Source organism: Cupressus sempervirens, chromosome 3 (assembly GCF_028749045.1).
Source record: "Cupressus sempervirens isolate cs-2001-9-10 chromosome 3, ASM2874904v1, whole genome shotgun sequence".
Lineage (NCBI taxonomy): Eukaryota > Viridiplantae > Streptophyta > Pinopsida > Cupressales > Cupressaceae > Cupressus > Cupressus sempervirens.
Window position 1 is genome coordinate 316,285,673 of NC_143120.1, and position 22,396 is coordinate 316,308,068.

The 22,396-nt window shown below is 29.2% G+C and overlaps 1 protein-coding gene across 2 annotated transcripts in view; it reads right to left on the bottom strand.

Annotated features, from left to right (window-relative positions):
- Positions 1–6,835: 6,835 nt before the first annotated feature.
- Positions 6,836–22,396, bottom strand: part of LOC149566255 (uncharacterized) — a 158,492-nt gene continuing 142,931 nt past the window's right edge. For both annotated transcript variants that reach the window (XR_016362150.1, XM_089819674.1), the window contains one exon: positions 6,836–7,137. Coding sequence is in view for 1 of the 2 variants with exons in the window: in XM_089819674.1 (XP_089675800.1) it covers positions 7,114–7,137 (24 nt within the window). In the remaining variant the exon portion in view is untranslated. The remainder of the gene's footprint in view (positions 7,138–22,396) is intronic.

Genomic DNA, 22,396 nt, shown 5'->3' on the forward strand with positions numbered 1-22,396 from the left:
ACTTGTGAACTTAATGGAACTTTGGTAATTTTCATGAGGTCCAATATATCACCCTTCAAAAATTTGTGTTTGGTTTAACTTAGTGCATCTTGGGGAAACCTAGGTATAACATGCATGAAAGCATTCTCAATTCTCAGTGAGAAAAATGGGATGTCCCCTAGTGTTTACTTGCCGAACCAAACCTAACAAAGGTGAAAAAATGGTCTAATGAATGGATTGAAAGATGCTCCATTTAGCAACTTTCCACTATGCATAAAAGTGAGATGTCGAAATAACCTATCCTAATATGAATGATGGAGTTATTTACATATGAAAGTGAAATGAATGTCTTTATGTCAATGCAATGAATGTGTTTCAAAAATATATAAAATAGAATCTTGATTAGAAAATCACAATAACATTCATCTCTTTATATTAATGATATGAATGTCTATTTACAACTTAGCTTTGTCTAAGCCACTAGTAGGAAAGAGCTAAGGAGAGAAAACATTTGGTATTTCCCAAAAAATTATATGGCATTTATAAACTTTGTTAATAACATTATTTTTTAATTACATATTATCCAATGAACCATCTAGATCTGCTCTACCCTTTATTGTCTCAAGTATTGCCTCATGGTCCAACTTGCAAACCTTTCAAAGATTCTTATGGGTGATCTCACAATAATGGGTTCCACTTTTTGACCAATTTTGACACTGAAATCAATATTTTTGAAACAAACCTCATGTTCGAGCGACTATATCTCTAAAACTATAAATAATTTCAAGATGACATAAACTAGTGATTTTAAGTACTCTATTCCTACTTTGTAACCATATTTTTTAATCTAAAAAATAAATATTTATGTCAATTTTTTCTTCTCCTTTGAAAAGTGGTACATAATAAAATTCAATATTTTTAAAGAGTGACAGTTTGTTTGACACATGTAAATTTTTATCTAGAAAAGATAATGAGGTAACTCTTTTGGAATTAGATTTGTAACATCAATATCCAGAGGATGCATTTGGTTTGATTCAATTTGGTTGAATATTGTATTGTTTTTGTAGTTTTGAAGTGACACCAATCATAATTCAGACATATGTTTTTTTTGACACAGATAACTTGAAGTCAATTTACCATAGATCTTTTTTTTTTTTGAATAGAAAGCTAACTCAATAAGCTATTTCCTAGATATTTTTCAAAATTTTTTTGAGCTAATTTACCAATTTTTCCAAAGTGTCAAAGTCAGTTGATGTTCAATTGGTAATGAACCTATGATGAGTTAAACTTATATTTGAAATTCTTAATGATTTAAATATGTATTACAATTATAGTCATTGGAAAGCTTGCTCTGAGAGGCGCATTTTGGCATTTTTAATTTTACAGTAGGATATCATTTATCTACAATTATGGGTGTCGAAAGAGGAAAAAAAAAAAGAAAAGAAAAAAAGGCCCAAAAAAATGTTATTTTGCATGTTCGCTGCAAACATAGTGTTTACAGTGAACATATTATGTATGTTTGCTGCGAACATATGTTTGTAGTGAACATGCGGTCCAAAAATTTTTGACCACCAAAAATTGAACTAGATATGTTCACACAAACATATTTACTTCTTTGCATTTGTGTGAACACGAAAAAAAAAGAATGCTGATGTTGGCTTCAGATAGGTCAGCTTAAAAATAGCAAAGTCGTACTGTGAATTCATATAGCGACACTTTTATATAGTTATTGCACAAAATTTATCTTGAGGCAAGGAGTAAATTTTTTTTTATAATGATTTTATAATGGGAAACAAGAAAGGAAGGCAAAACAAATATGCAAAGAAGAGATCTAATGAAGCAAGACAAAGAAATCTTCAGAAGACTATGGCACATTATCATTGAACTATACAAGGTATGTAATTATATATATTAGGCCTTTTTTTATGATTTTGAATTTAATTATGTTTCAATCTTATTTTTTAATCTAATTTGATTTATTTATAAATTTGTTGTAGCCAATCAACAAGGTGAAGGAAATGCTGAAGAAGGCTCGACAGAAGTAGAAAAAGTGGATATGGGAGAGAGGTCAAGAACACTCCTTACAAAATCTCAAAAAATGAATGTTGAAGAAGGTTCAAGATTGCTCCCTACAGATGTTTGAATAACATAAGTTGGAGAAGGGGTATAATCTTTCCTTATAGAATCTAAAACAATGAATGTTGGAGAAGGCTCAAGATTGCTCCCTGGAGAAATTCAAGTAACAAAAGTCAGAGAAGGGTCGGGATCAGGTGAAGGAACTGGTATGGATGAACTCCTAAATATTGCCCAATTTGTAAAGAATGCTATTTCTCCAAAAAAAAAAAATCATTTACTTAAAATGGATGTGGATAAATTGAGAAGACTTGCAGCTACTATTCAACCATTAAGTTTGTCTAAGAAAAGGTCAATGAATAAGAAGATAAGAGAAATTATGACTCAATTTGATAACATTGAAACACTTGAACATGCTCAGTTACTTTCACTTTTGCTTACACAAAAGAAGTTGCAAGAGGCATTACAATTGTTAGGTGTAGACACAACATCAAAGAAGAGAAGATTTTCTAGCACGCAAACTGATCTAATTGAAAATGTTAAACAATCTTTGAAAAACATAGAAAAATACTCTTGAACTAAAGATAAGTTCATGCCAAGAAAAGTGATGTTGATGTTTGTTGTAAATAAGAATATGACCCAAAATAGACAAATATCTTCAATTTCATCTAAAATGGGTTTTAGTAGGAAAACAATGAGAAAATATGTTAAGAGAAGATTAATTGTGGATGATAGTACTGTGGAGGGCAATTGGGCAATCATGTGTAGAGCACCTCATTCTGATAGGATTGAAGAGTCATTAAAAAATTTAGTCATATCATTTTGGATTGATAACACTCATCCTTTATCAAATAGTAGAGATGTTATTAGGCATAGGATTGCATCTGGTCAATATGAACATCATACAAAACATTGGTTGGACACAACACAACATGAGTTATATGTGTCATTTTGTAGTAAACATCCTAATGTAAAAGTTGGGCAAACATTGTTTAAAAAATTGAAGCCATACTTTTTCAGGTCAAACAAAGTGTTTGAAACATGTTTTTGTCATCATCATATTGAGTTTGATCTCCATTATCAGGTATTTTGAAAGTTTGTAGAAGACACATATGGTTTTCATGCTACTCCTCCTAGTAGGAGAAGTGAGTTTATATCATCCATTCTATGTGACAAAATAGATGATCCAACTGGTCAAATAAATTGCATCAAAGGATTATGTGAAGCATGTGGTGAATTGGCTCTATTTCCTTTTAAAATTGAAAATATTGATGCAACATAAAAAATGAATTGCAAAATTTACAGCTATGTCAAGAATGAAACAAAGTTGGGGAAAGAGACAAAAAGGTTAGAATATGTTGAAGAGGAGTTACCTATTCTAACATTTATGGACAGATTTAATAATTTGATTCAACTTTATATTCATCATGCATTTTTTGCAAAGTGGCAAGCACAACAGTTTCAAACTTTGAGAGATAATTTCCCACTTGGAATGATTGTATCAGTTGTCGATTTTGTAGAGAACTATTCCTTTGTTCATCAGGAAGAAATTCAATTAGATTATTACTTTTCTAAGCAGGTCACTATTATGGTACATGTTTGTTATAGACATGCATAGTTAGATTTGGATGGTGTTCAGAGTACAGTTCAAGCACAAGTAATTAAAAAGGAATATCATTTCTATTTAAGTGATGATAAAGAACATGGCATTCACTATGTCAAAGATTGCTTCATTATCTTCTTTTCTTATTTGAAAGAAAGAAACATAAATGTTGATAAACATTATGTTTGGTTTGATGGATGTGCCACACAGTTCAAATCATCTAGACCATTTTATGCATTATGTAGATATCATCGCAATGAGAATATAAAACACATATGGAATTTCTTTGAGAGTGGTCATGGAAAAGGTGAACATGATGGTGTTGGAGCTTGCATAAAACGTGCTCTACGAAAGTATCAAATGAATTATTAGGGAGTTCGTGTAAATGATTCACATGATGTTGTTGAATGGTGTAAGACACATTTTGCATTAGATGAGGTCAAGACATTATCAAAAATGAGTTGACATGTACCATATAGAGTCTTTTGAGAGATAATAGGTAGGGATGTGTGCATCTATTTAATTTTTATGCAATTAAGTTATAAAATTTTATTGTTAAGTTTTATTTTTCAATTTGTTGAAGTTAAAATTTAATTTTTCCATATTTTCAATTTAATGAACTTTCAAGTGGTAATAGAAAAAACATGCATGGTTGCATGAGGATAGAAAAGACACGTTCCTTACATTCAGTCATGAGTACAAATAATTGCAATTGGACATTGAAGACAAGAGAATATTCATGTTTTTGTGATAGTTGCATTGATGAAGATTATGAAGAATGCATCAATCAAGCACGTAGATATACAAGTGCATGGATTTCAGTACCACTTGATGTTACTGATACATTTGATAAAGATGATAAAATTTTTGATGATATTCCATTGATTTCGGATGATTATAATCATATCTCTAGATTCATAAAAGTGGGTAAGTATCATAAAAATTAATCTAAAAATGTGTTATTTAATTATCAATTTGAACTATCTTATATATGTATTGTACACATACACATGTATACTTGTTATGTAGGAGATGTCTTTGCAGTGATTGTTGAGCCTGGAAATCATGAAGGTGTCAATTATTATTTATTGTGATGTACTGTAGAGAGGACAAAGTTATATGACCCTGAAGAAAGTGATGGAATGTTGTTCCCCATAGGTAACTTTAAATAAATAAATAAATAAATAAATAAATAAATATATATATATATATATATATATATATATATATATATATATATATATATATATATATATATATATATAGGTAACTTTATATTTATCAAATTTTAAAATACTTAAATTTGTGGTGCAGGTTCTATTGTGATAGAGGGAACATATTTGAAGCAAGACAAAATAGTCCAACATGGAGTACACTTTGTTGATTATCAACCTAACAACAAGGTTTTACAATATAGCCACTTGGTTGTTGCTACCAAGCTTTGTCTACATCCAGTCAAAGTTAAGCGTGCAAGTCACAAGTGGAGACTAGATAGTGAAGACCATGAGAAAATATTACATGTTATAAATGTACATCATGGTTGTTCACTAACATTTGAGATTTATTTTATAATAATTTGAATATCAACTTCTTTTCAAACTATTGAATTTCATCTTGAATTAAATGTGTTTTTAATTGTATGATCATACTCTTAGTTATCATTAGTTTATTTAAAAACTATATAAATTAATAATATTAATTTTACCATGGATGAATTTAATAATTTAACAACTTGATATAAATAGCCAATACAAGTTAGTTCGAACTTACACAATCATTAGATAGATATGTATCAAAGATAATTTAATACGTTAGAATTCTTAAATATCAACATCTTTTCAAACTATTGAATTTCATCTTGAATTAAATGTATTTTTAATTGTACGATCATACTAGATTAGTTATCATTAGTTTATTTAAAAACTATATAAATTAATAATATTAATTGTACCATGGATGAATTTAATAATTTAACAACTTGATATATAAATAGGCTAAGTTATTTCACACTTAAACAATCTTTATCTATAGATACATGTATCAAAGATAATTTAATATGTTAGAATTCTTAAATATCAACTTCTTTTCAAACCATTGAATTAAATGTGTTTTTAATTGTACGATCATAAGTTCTTAATTATCATTAGTTTATTAAAAAACTATATAATTTAATAATAAATTAATTGTACAATGGATGGATTTAATAATTTAACAACTTGATATAAATAGGCCCAATACAAGTTAGTTCAAACTTACACAATAATTAATTAAAGATAGATATGTATATATCAAATATAATTCAATATATTTTTTGAAATTCATTTATCAACTTTTTTTCAAACAATTTCATAAGTGAATTAAATGTGCTTTTAAAAATTGTAAGATTAATAAGTTCATCTAGTTAGGTCATTAGTTTATTAAAAAATTATATATTTTAAAGTTAGTTTATTACATCTACGGTCATACTCTTAGTTTAAATTACTTTAAATTAATACGTTTTTAAATATTGTATTTTGTAAAAGTTTTCTAAAATAATGTATTGGCTTACCTAATTAACATATTTTTATCCACATAAAACTAATATTTATCTTTAGCGGGTTAGTAATTGATAATTTAAGAAATATGTATATTTCTAACTTCCTACTAATATATTTAACAAATTTGTATCTTTATTCCTATTAATTGATTTACCAAATTTATGTATCATTAGTCCTACTAATTGTTTATTTCATATAATGATTACAAATAAATATAATGTTTTAAATTTATTTAATCTAAATCATTTGGATTAATTTAGTAGTTTTAAGAACCTATATTAATTCAATTCAATCACCCTATTAATTATTATTATTTTTGAAAATTTTTAATTAGGTTCATAGAGATCAATTTGGAATTTCTTTGACTATTTAACTATTGAAGTAGGTATTTAGAAAAGTTAATTTGATTATTTTACAATGATGACAATAAAATCTAAAGTTTAAAAGCTATAATCTAAAAATTATACATGGTCTACTATAATGCAAAAAAAAATAACACATGTATATACACATGTACACGTCTCAAGAACATGAACATTCTATAGCTATAATACAAAAAAAACACATACACATATATACACGTCTTAAGAATAAATATCTACAACTAATATATCTCTACAACTGAAATGCATACATATGAAAATTGTAAATCTCAAATAAATACATGTTCATAGAAAAATATAAAAAGTCATATATACATGTGACCATCTAACTACTGAAGTACTAAATAATCAAATAAATAGTGAAACATATGTATACATGTGTCATGTCAAGGTACTAAAATACACATATATGTGTATGTAAATTGTCTCCAATATATAAATGCATCAAAAAATATATAAAGATCTACTACTACTGGAGGGACCCCTCAAGACACATAAGAATAGAATGACCCTCTGATCGAGTCTCCTATACATCCTCTCACCAAGTCGCATCAATCAAGCCCTGCAAATATGTGTGTGTGTGTGTGTGTGTGTGTGTACATTAGAGTTCTAAATCTAAACATATATATACATATGTGTACATTCAAATTAAATACGAGTGCATACATATATCTAGTTTGAAACATAAATTTAACTTTAAACAAACTATTTAAAACTTGTACTTGAGCACTACCAAGTGCCTCAATAGAATCATCTCTCTCATGTACATGATGCCCTGAACCAACACTAGATGTAACCATGTGCTTAGTGACCTGTGCCTGCATGATTTATTATAGTTAAAGATTAAACTAAATATCTATTTGAATTGAATTTTTAAATAAATTCATTTTTTTAAAAAATTTCATGTATAATTAAATTTAAAAATTATATATATATATGTATATGTACTTGGATATTTGGAGGTGGAGGATGATCAGCAGACTCCATCATATCATCTATCGATGCACCTCCTAAAACTCTGACACCTACTAAACCACCCTTAGCTACACCATGTCCAACAGCTAGCAATGATGAGTGAAGTGGACTGTGTAACCAGCTGGGTAATGGTGTAGAATCATGGCTGTTAGGTTGGAATAACATCTCCATGTATGATGAAATACCCATGCTTGAACTAGTATCAATCTCAGACAGACTTTGCAACTGCTCACCAAAATCATCAAGACCCTCAGTTGTGATCCTAGCATCTCCAACTTGCATGTCCGAGTCATCTGTAGAGTGCCTTGAGCTTGGTGTCGAATGCTATGAGCTATGCACAGGTGTATCATCTGTCATTGGTGTGGTGGCCTATGTCTGTGGAACTATGGGGCTCTGATGCTATCTAACAATATCCATCACTAAGTGAATTGGCATCCCCTATGTATCAGAAATGTAACTAATAATCTATAACATATCCTCCAAAAAATATAGTGCCAAATCCATATATGTTTGATGTCCTGAAAGAGCATGAACATCACCTGGTAGTGGTAGCCTAGTAGCTCTATATGCATCATCAGAGGAGTTGCATGAAGTGCTACTAGATGCCTCTGAAGATGGTCAACAGGTGGACAATGACGCTGACTATGAATATAATGACCAATAGAATTAGATGTGATACTAGCAGTCATAGATGCAATGTGTCCAATAGTGTCAATTGCTCTCCTCTAGGAAGCAATGAAAACTCTATTTGTAATAGGCACATGTGCTAGAGTCACGGGAGGTAGTCTCTATTCAACAAACTATCTGTGTAATGTCCTGTTTGAGGACATTCCTGTATTCATTTTTTATTTGTATCTATTGTGTAATATATTCTTATTTGATCCCTTTTCATTGATTGATATTTGATATATATAAGTATTTTTCAAAGGGTCACCTCCTTTCATAATAATAATTTATATTATAGTAATAATTGTATTATATTAATAATTATATTAATTATATATTAATAAGTTTACTTATGTTAATTGATATCATAAGGTTTATTATATTGATAATTGTATTATTAAGAATATTATTTGATAATATATTAAATATTATTATATTATAATACAATTATATATATCATTTTTATATTAAAATATATCTTTGTCATATTATTATTATTATAATATTATATTATCATTTCATTCATTTCATACCTTTATATTGCTATAATAATGCGACATATAATATGATATTATTATATGATTATAATATAATATCACCTATAAAATATTATCATTTTAATATTATTATTAATATTATTTTATATATAATACTTATTTATTATTTAATTTATATGCCAAAATGGGGACATCATAGTCTTCCCCTCTCAAATTTGCTTGTCCTCAAGAAAAATCATTCACACACAAACTACTTCATAGATACAAAACATATTTGTGAATGAAAGGCTTGAATTTTTTTATAAAACATACATCTTTAATGAATGAAAACAAGGAGTGGACACGATGCAGATAGATGAAGACACAAAGAAAACACGATGTAGACACATCATACATTCTTTATAATTTTACACAATGACGTAGAGTAAAGGGAATGATTTATAACATATAGTTCCTTAGTACATCTTTTGATCATAGATCTTGCAACACAAACAATTATTAGCATGTACATGTATATAATAGCTCCAAAGAAAAGTTCAGTCTTGATAAATTAGTTCTAAACCAATATCCTACCAAGCTCAAGAGTGAAACTTTGGCCCTCTTGGCCTTAATGGTAGCCATTGACATCCATCAAGGTGGTCTACTTGAAAGATTCTCAACTGAATAGAGTTGACATGATGTCAAGTCTTAATCAATCTAAGCCCAGGAGTGAAACTTTGGCCCTCCTGGCCTTGATGGTAGCCATTGACATCCATCAAGGTGGTCTACTTAGATGGTAATCTTATTCTTCCTGCCTAAGCCCAAGAGCAGAACTTTGGCCCTCTTGGCCTTGATGGCAACTAGTGACATCCATCAAGGTGGTCTACTTAGGAGGTAATCTTATTCTCCTTAAATATCCTACCTAAGTCCAAGAGTGAAACTTTGGCCCTCTTGGCCTTGATGGCAGCCGGTGACATCCATCAAGGTGGTCTACTTAGGAGGTAATTTGATTTACTAATTTTCAATAAAAAAATTGTTAAATATCATTTTCTTGTAATGTCAAAATATATTCAAAATAAATACAAAATAGTTTGTATGTATATTCAAGCCAATAATAAAATAACATTTTCAATTCTATGTTAGAATGAAAAAAAAAATAAAAAATTTAATAATACCTTCTATAAGAAAAGTTTGCTTTCTTATTTACTAAAACATATTACCTTTGAAAATCACATACCTCACATAATGGACTTCTTATGATTTTGAGATTTAAAGTTTCTTCATATTTGGTGGACCTTCATTATAGACAAGTTCTTTATGACTTTGGAATTATTTTTTCTTTCATAACCATTCACATATATGAGTTGGAGTGGGCCATAAAAGGTGTTTTATGTCTATTCTTACCTTTCATTTCCTTGCTCCATCTTATTTCCTAATCAACTTCTCTCCTTAATCCTTATTTTTATGATTTCCTTCGTATAATGATTATAAGTGGCAGGATTTATATTATTTTGTCCAAGTTAAATTTTACTCAAAGCTTTTCCATCTCTTCCATCCTTTATCCGCTTCTTTTCTTATCTCATTAGGAATAGGGTTTCATGTCTTATTTAATGGGCGGCCTTTTGTTTTATTATCTTCCCTATTTACTCCTTTTGTTTTATTATCTTCCCTATTTACTAAGTCTTGTTCCATTCTTATCTGCGTGGTTATCCTCCTTTTGTGCACAATGAATTGGGTTCTCAAATTTGTACTATCTTGACTGACATGCATGACTTATGACTGAGATGCACCGTTGATGACTAGGATGCGCTTCAGTGGTTTTTGGTGGTGGGAGTTCTAGCAGTTACCCCATTCAAAAATCTCGTGCATGAAACACGCTAGCAGTTCCTTCATCCGATATGGAGATGCATATATTTTTCCATAGTTTCTTCTTGCATTAATAAAAATAATCTTGTCATTATGCATATTTCTCTCAACAAGCTGAGCTTGGCCCACGAGGATCCAAACTTGATAGTGAGCCCTTTCAATTTACCCCAGAATTTCCAACCTTCAATGTTGTATTTTTCTTTTTCTGTATAAGTTCTGTATCACTTTTTATTAAATTGATAAGCTTTATCAGAAGCATACAAGGAACCCGATGCAGGAATACGTTGTGATATTTGATAGTATTAATGCTCATTGTTGGCAAATTGCTACCATTGATGGAAATCTTCATTATTGGCACAATGCATATAAATGGAAATGATGACAGCATATCCCAATCCGAGTTCACAAATATCAGGCACAAGTCAGTTTCAGATTTCTTCGCCACACCTTGGTCACCTAATAACTCAAGATTCTCTTCTTATTCTTCACCATCTGCTTTCGTGACGGTACTATGTACTGCTGCTTCCGTGTGGCACATTTCACTCTTCAGGTGACTAGCACAAGGGTTAACTGCTTCAAAAAGCAGTGACAGACCTATCTAGCAAATAAAGCACTTCGATATACATTATTAAGGTTATTTCGTCAATGGAAATAGACTCTTGCTCCAGTAATAATATCAATTGACTAAGTTTTTGATTCCCACAAACATATTAATTCCACAAAAACCTACATCTTGCCCATTGATATAACCAAATCTTATCCCCTCACAGTCATACCAAAAAAGTAAGAACATTAAACTTAGCAAATAGATGAAAATTAAATCTATAAATCACTGAATTTTAACTTCATAAATTTCTCTGTTGTTGAACCCTGTAATTTCTTATTTTGCACAAACTTCATAGGATGGCAAGATCAAAGGCTCTGATACCAATTGTAATGTCGTGTTTGAGGACATTCTTGTATTCATCTTTTATTTGTATCTATTGTGTAATATATTCTTATCTGATCCCTCTTCAATGATTGATATTTGATATATGTAAGTATTTTTCAAAGGGTCGCCTCCTTTCATAATAATAATTTATATTATATTAATAATTGTATTATATTAATAATTATATTAATAAGCTTACTTATGTTAATTGATATCATAAGGTTTATTATATTGATAATTATATAATTAAGAATATTATTTGATAATATATCCAATATTATTATATTATAATACAATTATATATATCATTTTTATATCAAAATATATCTTTGTCATATTAGTATTATTATTATATTATATTATCATTTCATACCTTTATATTGCTATAATAATGCAACATATAATATGATATTATTATATGATTATAATATAATATTACCTATAAAATATTATCATTTTAATATTATTATTAATATTATTTTATATATAATACTTATTTATTATTTAATTTATATGCCAAAATGGGGACATCACAGTCTGACATATGGAGGTGGCAGACGATGTGCACTGCGATACTGGTCACGTTCTGCGATCTGACCACGCCCCTGTCTGCAATAATCTGGAATGTCCAAGTAGTTGATGTTGAGCTCCACGTGGAACTCAACATACAACTGTTGTGCAAAATAAAGAGGTATTTAGTCATTATTGGGATAATGACCATGTGCAGCTAAAAATTGAGGATAGATCACGCTAGCAATAATAGGATCTCTGCATCGTGTGACTCAGTAGCCTCTCAACCTATCCCGTGCTCCCTCATATCTTGGAAATAGATCTCTTTTGATGACGTCTTTGGGGGCCACCCTCTTGACATCATCAAAAGATGCATCTCTTGAAATCTCAACCCTAAGCTCCCTAGATATGGAAGCTAATATGTCAGGAGTAAATGAATGGTGAGCTCTAAATCTAGCTGTCAGATCCTATAAACTCTTACATATAGTAGCACATATGTCTCTATAAAGACCATCATCAGAGGACAATATAGACTATTATAGTCTAGCAACCTCCTACTCTAAAAATGCAAATAAAGCATCGATATTGATGTATGGAGGTGGTGCAATAGGACCTCCAACAGGAGTTGTAGGTGTAGCTTGACCTAGAACAGGAGTTGCACCAAGAGCCATGCCATGACCTACACCACTTGGAGTTGTACTAGGAGTTGAAACATGAGCTACACGACGGGCCCTACCTCGAGGTACACCATGAGCCCCACCATGAGCAATACAATGACCTGCACGAGAAGCCAAAATAGGAACTACATCAGGTACTACAAGAAGAACCACATAAGGTTTTGCAGTAGGTACTGCAACAGGAGCCATAGTAGGAGTTGCACTAGGAGCCATAGCATGCTGATCATGTGAAGCCATATCTGTAGAAATGTATCAAGAGCTAAGTCTGCTGTACACACAATTTTTTATTTTTAATTGAAAATTATACATGTAATTAAACATACATCACACATGTCTAGATGATCTTTAATATCTACATATCTGATAAAATTTAAATATATGATTGAATGCATATAAATGTACATGAGAGTTAGAGTTAGAGTTAGAGTTATTTAGGGATAATCAAAACTTGCTAATATGCAATTAAAAGTTTGAACAATTCAAAATATTGCTCAATTTTATGTGACAATCTAAGTAAATTCATTTTGTTGAGAGATCATGTGTGGTGTCACAAAGGTTGGTCATCCTTCTAAATTTAGTCTAAACATGTGTAATTAATTATAAATTTGAACACATTGGTCCATAAACCATCAATATATATATATATATATATATATATATAGTTTTCCTATTTTGTAGTTTCATTACTAATTGTATAAGAAATATAAAGGGTTCATCTTATTCTATTTAAGTAATATGTTTTTATAATTTTCTAAAAAGTACAATTCAAAATATTGAACTATATTAGACCAATTCAAGTTTTCTATTAAAATACATTATTATATATTATAACATTGTGTTATTTCTGTAAGGAATTGATCATATAGTTTATGAGTCAATCTCATTGACCCGTGTTTCAAGAGTAGTGATTCACATGAATCCATTTCTCACGAGAATGTCTTCTAAGTTTATCAATATTATGACATGTTTTGAAAAGATTTTCTATATTTCATTTAACAATAATTTATTCAAAATAAACTTTCAAACATGAAAATGTGTTAAACTAGCTATATATATTTACTTATCATTAATTAAAAATTAGCTAAGTCTACTGTACACTTAAAATACATTATTATATATTATGACATTGTGTTATTTTTATAAGGAAAATATAGAAAATCTAGCTAATTTAACACATTTTAAATTAATAACAAGTAAATATAATAAGTAAATAATAAGTAAATAACACAAGAAGTAAACAAGTTAGATTTTCTATATAATAAGTAAATATAATAAGTAAATAATAAGTAAACAAGTTAGATTTTCTATATTTCATTTAACAATAATTTATTCAAAATAAAATTTCAAACATATAATAAGAAAGTGATAATATATTTACTTATTATTAATTAAAAATGTGTTACATTAGCTAGATTTTCTATATTTTCCTTAAATAGAAATAACACAATGTCATATAATATATAATAATGTATTTTAATGTTTGTTGTTTTCAAATAAATGAAAATAGTATTATTTGATTAAAGATGTTGTATTACAATTTAGATTTATGAAATAAAGAATGCATGTGCACTCAATTTTTTATATACTAATTTTAACCATATCTCCAAATTTTCATAGATGTTCAAGTCTAGGTTATCTCAAGCAAAAAAAAGTCAACTTTTGACACCTTTTTTAATCCCTTATTTTCAAGCTTTTATCCAAACTAGTTTTTAAATCATTTACAAGAATCTCAATCTTTAATCACGAGATATGTTGTCCAAGGTCTAAGATGATGGCTAAATAATTTTTTTATTAATATTTCTAGTAAGGTTCAAACAACCTTTGGGCTTTTATGATTTTGGTCCTTATGCCCTAAGAAATTCAATGTGCTTTCATATTTAAAACTTCAAGTTGACACTGTTAGAGTTCATATCTACGACTTAGTACTCAAATGCTTGTTGGGCTAGTATACCCATAGGAATTGTACCCCTAACAAGATATTGAGCCAATGGATTAGGACTATTCATGTTAATATGATATCTTCACCTGAGATGGGATCCCTCATTTGCAACCTTAGCTAAATTGGGCTAGACTAAAAATTCCATAATGACCAATGACAAAGAAGAGAAATAAATTGAATCTTATCCTCAAAACTAAAAATTTAAGATCAAATATTTTCCCTTGTTCTTCATTGATTTGGAGAGATAAATGGATTCACTCTAACCCTTGAGAAATAAGAGAATATTTGACAGTACACCAATTTGTAAATGCCCCAAGATAAAGAGACTTTGAAATATCCATTACTATGTGGGAGTGGATGATGTAGTTGAACCTTAGAAAATTGAATAATAAGCCACGAGATTAGAAGCTAACCTTCACAATTGCTTCTTGTGCTTCAAATCTAAGCAACTAGAGATCAACTCTCTCATTTGGTATCAAAGCATGTTTATTGAATCTAGTTGAGGATTGAAGAAACTTATAGTAAGGAATTGTGAATTATGGTCCTTGGTGAATGATCAGGTATATCAAATACAACTCATGTGCATACTCCATTTTGACTATTATTTTTCTAAGGGCAACATAACACTGGTAACTTTACAATTAGATCATTCAGAGCCATGGGTATGATGGTGATGACTAAGTTCTACATAGATACAAAAGAATTAAAATGGATAGACAATGTTGTGAACCTTGCATGAACTTCTTGTATAATATCTTCCTTCTCTTTTTTAACATATTTAATAGAAGTAGATCTAGGTAGCTCTGTTTATTTTCGAGTTAAGTTAGTGTGGACATGTATATATAATTGGTCTTAAGAAAGTGTAAATATGTAGGAGTTTGAAATTAGGGTTAGCGTTAGAAATTAGGGTTATAGTTTTCAAGTTAGGGTTAGAGTTTGAGTTAGGGTTAAAGGGTTACATGGATAGAGTTATCTTTTAGCCTGGTTATAGTTAGTTTTAGGGTTATGTCTAGACATTGTTTATGTTTTATTATGTTCAAGTTAATGTTGTTATGTATTTATACATAAATAATCTTTACATGTTCTTATATGATGTACATTCTTTATGTTTGTATATAATCACGTTATGTTCTTATAATTAACTTTTATTAATTAAATATTGTAACATGTATTCTTTAGATCATATGTTCTTTATATGTTCTTATGTATGTATGTATGTATGTTATATTCTTACCTATGCAAATTAATATACATTCTTATATATGTGTAATTTAGGATCTCCCCTTAAGACATGTCATTGAATATAGTTAATTATATACTTATATTAAGGCATTAAAAATAATAACATATACATAAACATGAATATTGAAAACATACACTTGTCTACATTTAACATGAACATATTTACATGTAGATTTATGAAATAAAATATTCATTAATCTACATTCTTATGTATAATTTAGGATCTCCCCTTAAGACATGTCATTAAATATAATTAATTACACTTAGTTATAAGACATTAAGATCAATAACATATGTACATATAAAAATGTGAATATTGAAAACATGTAAATGTCTACTTTTAACCATGAAAAAATATACATACATCTATTTTCAAAATAAAAAATAAATTTTAATCTACATTCTTATGTATAATTTAGGATCTGGACCATTAAGACATGTCATTTAATTATGCTTAGATTAAGACATTAAGATGAGTTTGACATATACATAAACATGAATATTGAAAAAATACATGTCTACATTTAACATGAACATATATAAATATATCTATGAAATAAAATTCTATATTTTAATCTGCATTCTTATGTATAATTTAGGATCTTCCCTTAAGATGTATGTCATTAAATATAGTTAATTACATAGTTTAGATTAAGGCATAAAGATGAATAACATATACAGAAACATGAATAAAACATATATGTAAACATAAAAGATTAAGATGTATTAAAAAATCAATAACATGTACATTAACATTAATAAATTTATATGAATATTGAAAATATTTTTCTAAATTTTATTTTCTACACTATTTTTTTGTAATATTTTAAAATATTTTTCTAATGTTTTCTAATTTTCAAGACTAATGTTTTTAAAAATATTTTCTAATATTTTTCAATTTTTAAATCCTAATTTATTTTCTCGTAGTTTTGTAATATTAAATTCTAAACTATTTAAAAAAAATATATTTTCTAATGGTTTTCTAATATTTAAATGTAATATTTTTTCTAATATTTTTCTAATGTTTTTTCTAATGTTATATTATTCTAAATTTTCTAATATTTTTTAATGTTTTTCTAATGTTTTTCAAAAAAAAATTTCAAAATTTTATATTATTATAAATTTTCTAATGTTTTTCTAATTTTTTTCTAATGTTTTTCTAAATTTATTTTTCTAAAATTTATAATATTTTCTAATATTTTTCCTATTTTTTTTTTCTAAATTATATATTATTATAAATTTTCTAATGTTTTTCTAATGTTTTTTCTAATGTTTTTCTAAATTTATTTTCTAAAATTTATATTATTATAAAATTTATAATGTTTTTCTAATTTTTTTTCTAAATTTGTTTTCTAAATTTTATATTATTATAAATTTTCTAATGTTTTTCTAATATTTTTTCTAATGTTTTCTAAATTTGTTTTTAATGTTTTTCTAATGCTTTTTCTAATGTTTTCTAAATTTGTTCTCTAACGTTTTTCCTAATGTTTTCTAAATTAATATAATTAAGTTTGACATAAATAAATAATAAAAATATTAAATTAACTTAAAATATGCTTTAAAAATATTAAAAACATAAAAAAAATTAAAATACGCTTTGAAAACACTAAAAATGTAAAAAAATATTAAAATAATAATATATACACATACCTGAATAGTGTGAGGATGAGAACCTGAAGGAAAATGATGGGCAGGCGCTCACCAGTATCGTATGTTCGCTCCAACCCTTGTGTCAATGTTGTAAAAAGGAATAGTAATGGGAAAAAATGACATTTTTATGCCGAATTCCCATTTTCAATGTGTTTGCAGCGAACATGATTGATTAGTATGTTCGCAATGAATGTCCATTAAATTCGTTTTTGTTGTTTGCTGTGAACATACTTTAAAATACGTTCACTATGAACATGTTTTATGTGTTCGCAAAAAACATATGAAAGTTTTGATTTTGGTTTTTTACAATTTTTTAATTGTTCCTTCATCCCACTAAAGTGGAACCCATTATTGTGGGTTCACCCTTATTATGTGGTTTTCCTCCATATTTTATCAAGTGAACATTTGACACAATGACAAGGTTTAAATAATGAAGAATCTTCCTCTTTGTTTGCCAATCCTCAAATAACAAAAAGCTAGTGGTCTTCAAACCTTATTGCCTAAGCCATGTGTTGGTTACCACCACTACACCTATATGGCATTCTAAACCTTCACCATCTATAACTAAGTTATCAAATTTATATTTTTCTTGGGCAAAATGACACAAATAATAATCTATCCCTTCTTCATTTTCTTCATGTGCAAGTGCATGAAAAATATGATCGACAATGATAGAAAGATAATGTGCTCATTAATTCACTAATTAGTTAGGTAAAAGTATGAAGTTACCTAGTTGGACCATATCAAACAAGCGATTAAAGCCAAATGATGATTCCATCTCTACCATTTCCAATGCTTGGGGGGAATGATAGATCTCATTTGGAAGCAAGACTCATAAATGACATTCGTCCACCCATTCAATTGACCGCCATCCATCCCAATATTCTTTTGAACAAAAGCCTATCATTTTTTATGTGTAGATACTATATGATCCTACACTAGAGCTTCTAAAAGACTATAGCTCACTCGATCCTATCAATGGAAAATAATCCTTATATGGTGCAATGTTAGTATTATCTATCAACCAAAAGAACTTCAAACTATAGGCTTTCCTTTCTTACCTGGAACCATTATAGTGTCACACTAGTCAACTATAGTTTTTATATCTGACAATGTTGCTCCATATTTGTACTTTAATTTGTCACCAAATAAAGCCCTTTTAATACATGTGACTTCACCATCATGCTCTCCCTTTCAATGAAAAACATCTATTAAATTCCACATATACTGGATACAAGTAAACCTATGCATCCATCACAACTAATAAAACATTCATGTATTCTTGAATTGAGATGCACAATTGCTTGACCAAATGATGTGTTGATGATATGGTATGCCCTTGTTAGCCAAATCACCATTAAATGGTTGAAAGAAACCATGTACAAACTCTATAGAATGTGATCAATCATCACCAATGTAAAATGGTACTCCCTCAATATCTTCTTGTCCTCCTTTGTACTTGTAAGTGGATGGATGAATGCTGTATAATACTTTGCTTGCACCTCATTTTGTGGTTTTAGTGTGTAGTTCTCTATGAAGTTCACAAGTGAAACAATGATATCTAGTGCAAATGTGTCCATGCACAACTTAAATTGCAAATCTAGTCATTACACCCTATTTGTATGTCATGTACTCATAAATGATTTTTTCACAAAATATCTTCATGAACTCATGCACTAGAATATTTTCAATCACTAAATCAAATCTTTTACCCTCTTTTCCATCATTTAGATTCTATATCATAGTCTTATATTTTCCAAAATCTATTATTTCATTGCCAATTGCATGTATACTATCCATATGTCGACAAGTTTATAAACATCACAAAATACCACAATTGAGGCATGTAACATTCAAGCATGAAAACCTATGAAATAGTTGATCATCCCCTCTTTCACATATATTGGTAGAAATGAATTATATTTAGGATCTAGGTGGCTCATTTATGTTACACTCCTACATAACAAAGTTAGAATGCAATAACATGCACATATACCTAAAAACATAAAAAGGTTAGAAAATTCAATATGAACCCTACTATGTGTGATTTATCTAAACATAAAAAGGTTTACCCATTTCAAAATATCTTTGACTAGTTTTAATTTGAGGATACATACAATTAAAGTTTACAAAGAGTTTTTTCTGAGTTGAATTCGAAAAATGTCTCGCATGTGAATCATGGTTGTCACTACCAATCCTCCTTCTTATCACATCTCTTTGATTAGGTTAAATATGTGTGTTATTCTTCCAAAAATATTCAATTAATGATATCAAAGCTTCACTAATTTCTTTATCCTTTCATGGCAGTCTATTACTAAATGTCCATAACTCAATTTTTGTTGGATCTTGCACTCTTTCTCACCTTCTACTGATTATGATTAGAGTACCTCTACCTATTTGCATTGTTTTTCTTGTGCTTCTAATGAGTTAATCTTTCTTCATTTGGGTGCTTACTATTTTTTATGTAAGTACACATCTTGTGATATTATTATCTTTTTTGTGTGATGTAGAATCCACTTTTTTATATGCACTCATTAAATTATTTTCAATATTTATTTCATTTGACTCATCCATCGTTCTTAGCCCAAGTATCTTCATGATGGGCCTAAATTTAAAATTCCTCATCATTTCAACCAATAATTGACATCTTCCTATCACATTTAATTCTTCAAAGAGTAATCTCTGCAGATGATTAACTTTTCTTTGACAAGTACGCTTTGGAATCTTATCAAGAATTGATTACAAAATACAAGTATCAATATCAATAAAATATATTGGCTCTCTAAAATGAATTGTAAAAGGTGCTCCAAACTGTTTAGTGTTCTCAACATTTTGAACATCAACATAATTGTGCATGAGTTGTGTACCTTCAACTAAAGATGTTGTGCCTTGTGAATAAGATGCAAAAGTTAGAATGTCTCCTAGGTGGTCTGTTGATGTTGTGCCTTCAAAATGACATGATGGAGTGTGCACAACCTCCAATATAGAACATGGTGTCTCTTCTGTTGGAAATGGAATAACTAAGAGGGGGGGGGGGGGGGTGAATTAGTTACCACAAAAACAAATCCACAGATCCATTAGATGTCTTAAATAACTAGTTACTGTTGATACTTAGCAAACACTATAAGAATGCTGTAACTTGGTAATTTAACTTGTTACTTATCTTCAAGCATTCATAATTATTAATATGCATGCAAAAGTAATTAAATTGAACACAATTGACACCAAATTTAACGTGGAAACCCAATCTGGGAAAAACCACCAAGTAACTAGCTACCAATTTTCACTCTTTTGAAGTGAGCCCTATTAGGAGCCAACCTTGTTAAAAGTTACAATACACACTATTAGGTGTGACCCTATTAGAGGATTTAATCATCCTATTAGTAGTGACCTTGCTAGAGGTCTTTAGAACAATTCAATTGAATTGTCACCTTGTTAGAGGATTTACAAAATGGCTGTTAAACCAACTCTATTAAGAGATTTGAAATCACTGCTATAATGGTTAGAAAGTAACAATGAATTGACCTAAATAAGATGCAACTAAAATTTCTAATTATAGATCTCTATTCTGCACTATTAGATCATTCTCGATTAAATATAGCTTTGCTTCTCCTCAATGATCTCTGATCATACCTCAAAATTCACTCTCACAATAATCAGTCCTTCTTCTCATTCACATTACATCAAATCTATCACACACTTAGAATTCATAGCTTGACATCATATATATACCATTCAAATTTTCAAGTCGTCTCATCCACAAGTTACATTTACCAATAAACCATACATCAGTCGGCTACATGTATTATATTGAAAAAATAAACTTTTATTTCACAAACAATGAAATCCTTCATTGGCTGACCTTGCTTAGTAAATACTGCTTCCAGAAATAATTTTTTGAGTTAATCGTCTTAACTTGGTTAACACAAGAAAAGCTGCAAAATCCTTTGGCTACTGAGTTAACTTGGTAAGAACTAAATTTCCTTCACTATCCATGAGAGCTCGGTTAGAATTATTTCTTGCACTATTTTCTCTTGATGACCAAGTGAGCTTAGTAACAACTAAATTTCCTTTGATAAACCTTGAAAGCTCAGTAACAACTGCCTGTGCAAGGTAAATCTTGCGAATGCTTAGTAGACACTGTAAACCTTCTTTGCTAACCTTCTAAACTCGATAAACTTTGTCTTTTTCCTTGCTGACCAACTGAGCTCAGTAGACATTGACTGATAACTGATATGACATTTGTGTAACATCAAAGACAACACACGATTGAACAATTGTATCAACAATCTCCCTCTTAGGCATTGATGGAAGCACAACATGTCATAGCAGAATAAAATTTGAAAACAAATGTTTACTTTACATAAATCTCCCTCTTTCACAATAATCTCTCCCTCTTACAAAAGCTCTCATTTTCTTGCAAATTTTAGAAAGATATGACAGTATACTCTCCCTCTTTGACAACACATGCCAAACACAAACCAAATGAATAGCATTATACCTGATGTACTGATTCATATACAATGTCTTCATTACTTTTATCTATCAACTGACAATTCTATTCCTATTGATGCATTAGTAAAACTATATTTTAGTGAGCTTCTGATGGGGACACAACAGAAAGGGAAAATTATATTAACTGAGAAAATAAGCTAGTACAAATAGTACAGGAAAATAAACTTCAAAACATGCCCTAAGGGCTTACAATAGCATAAATCTGGAGATAATATCTCCTTACAGTACCTCCTCTCAAACTCCACTCCGAACTGCCTTTTACAATGCCAAAAATTTCCTTAAATAGACCCCGAAGGGTTAAGGACTAGGAGTACATTCTAGAAAGTGCTAGTAGGCATCCACCGACCAAATAGAAGTTTCCAAAAGGTGTGTTA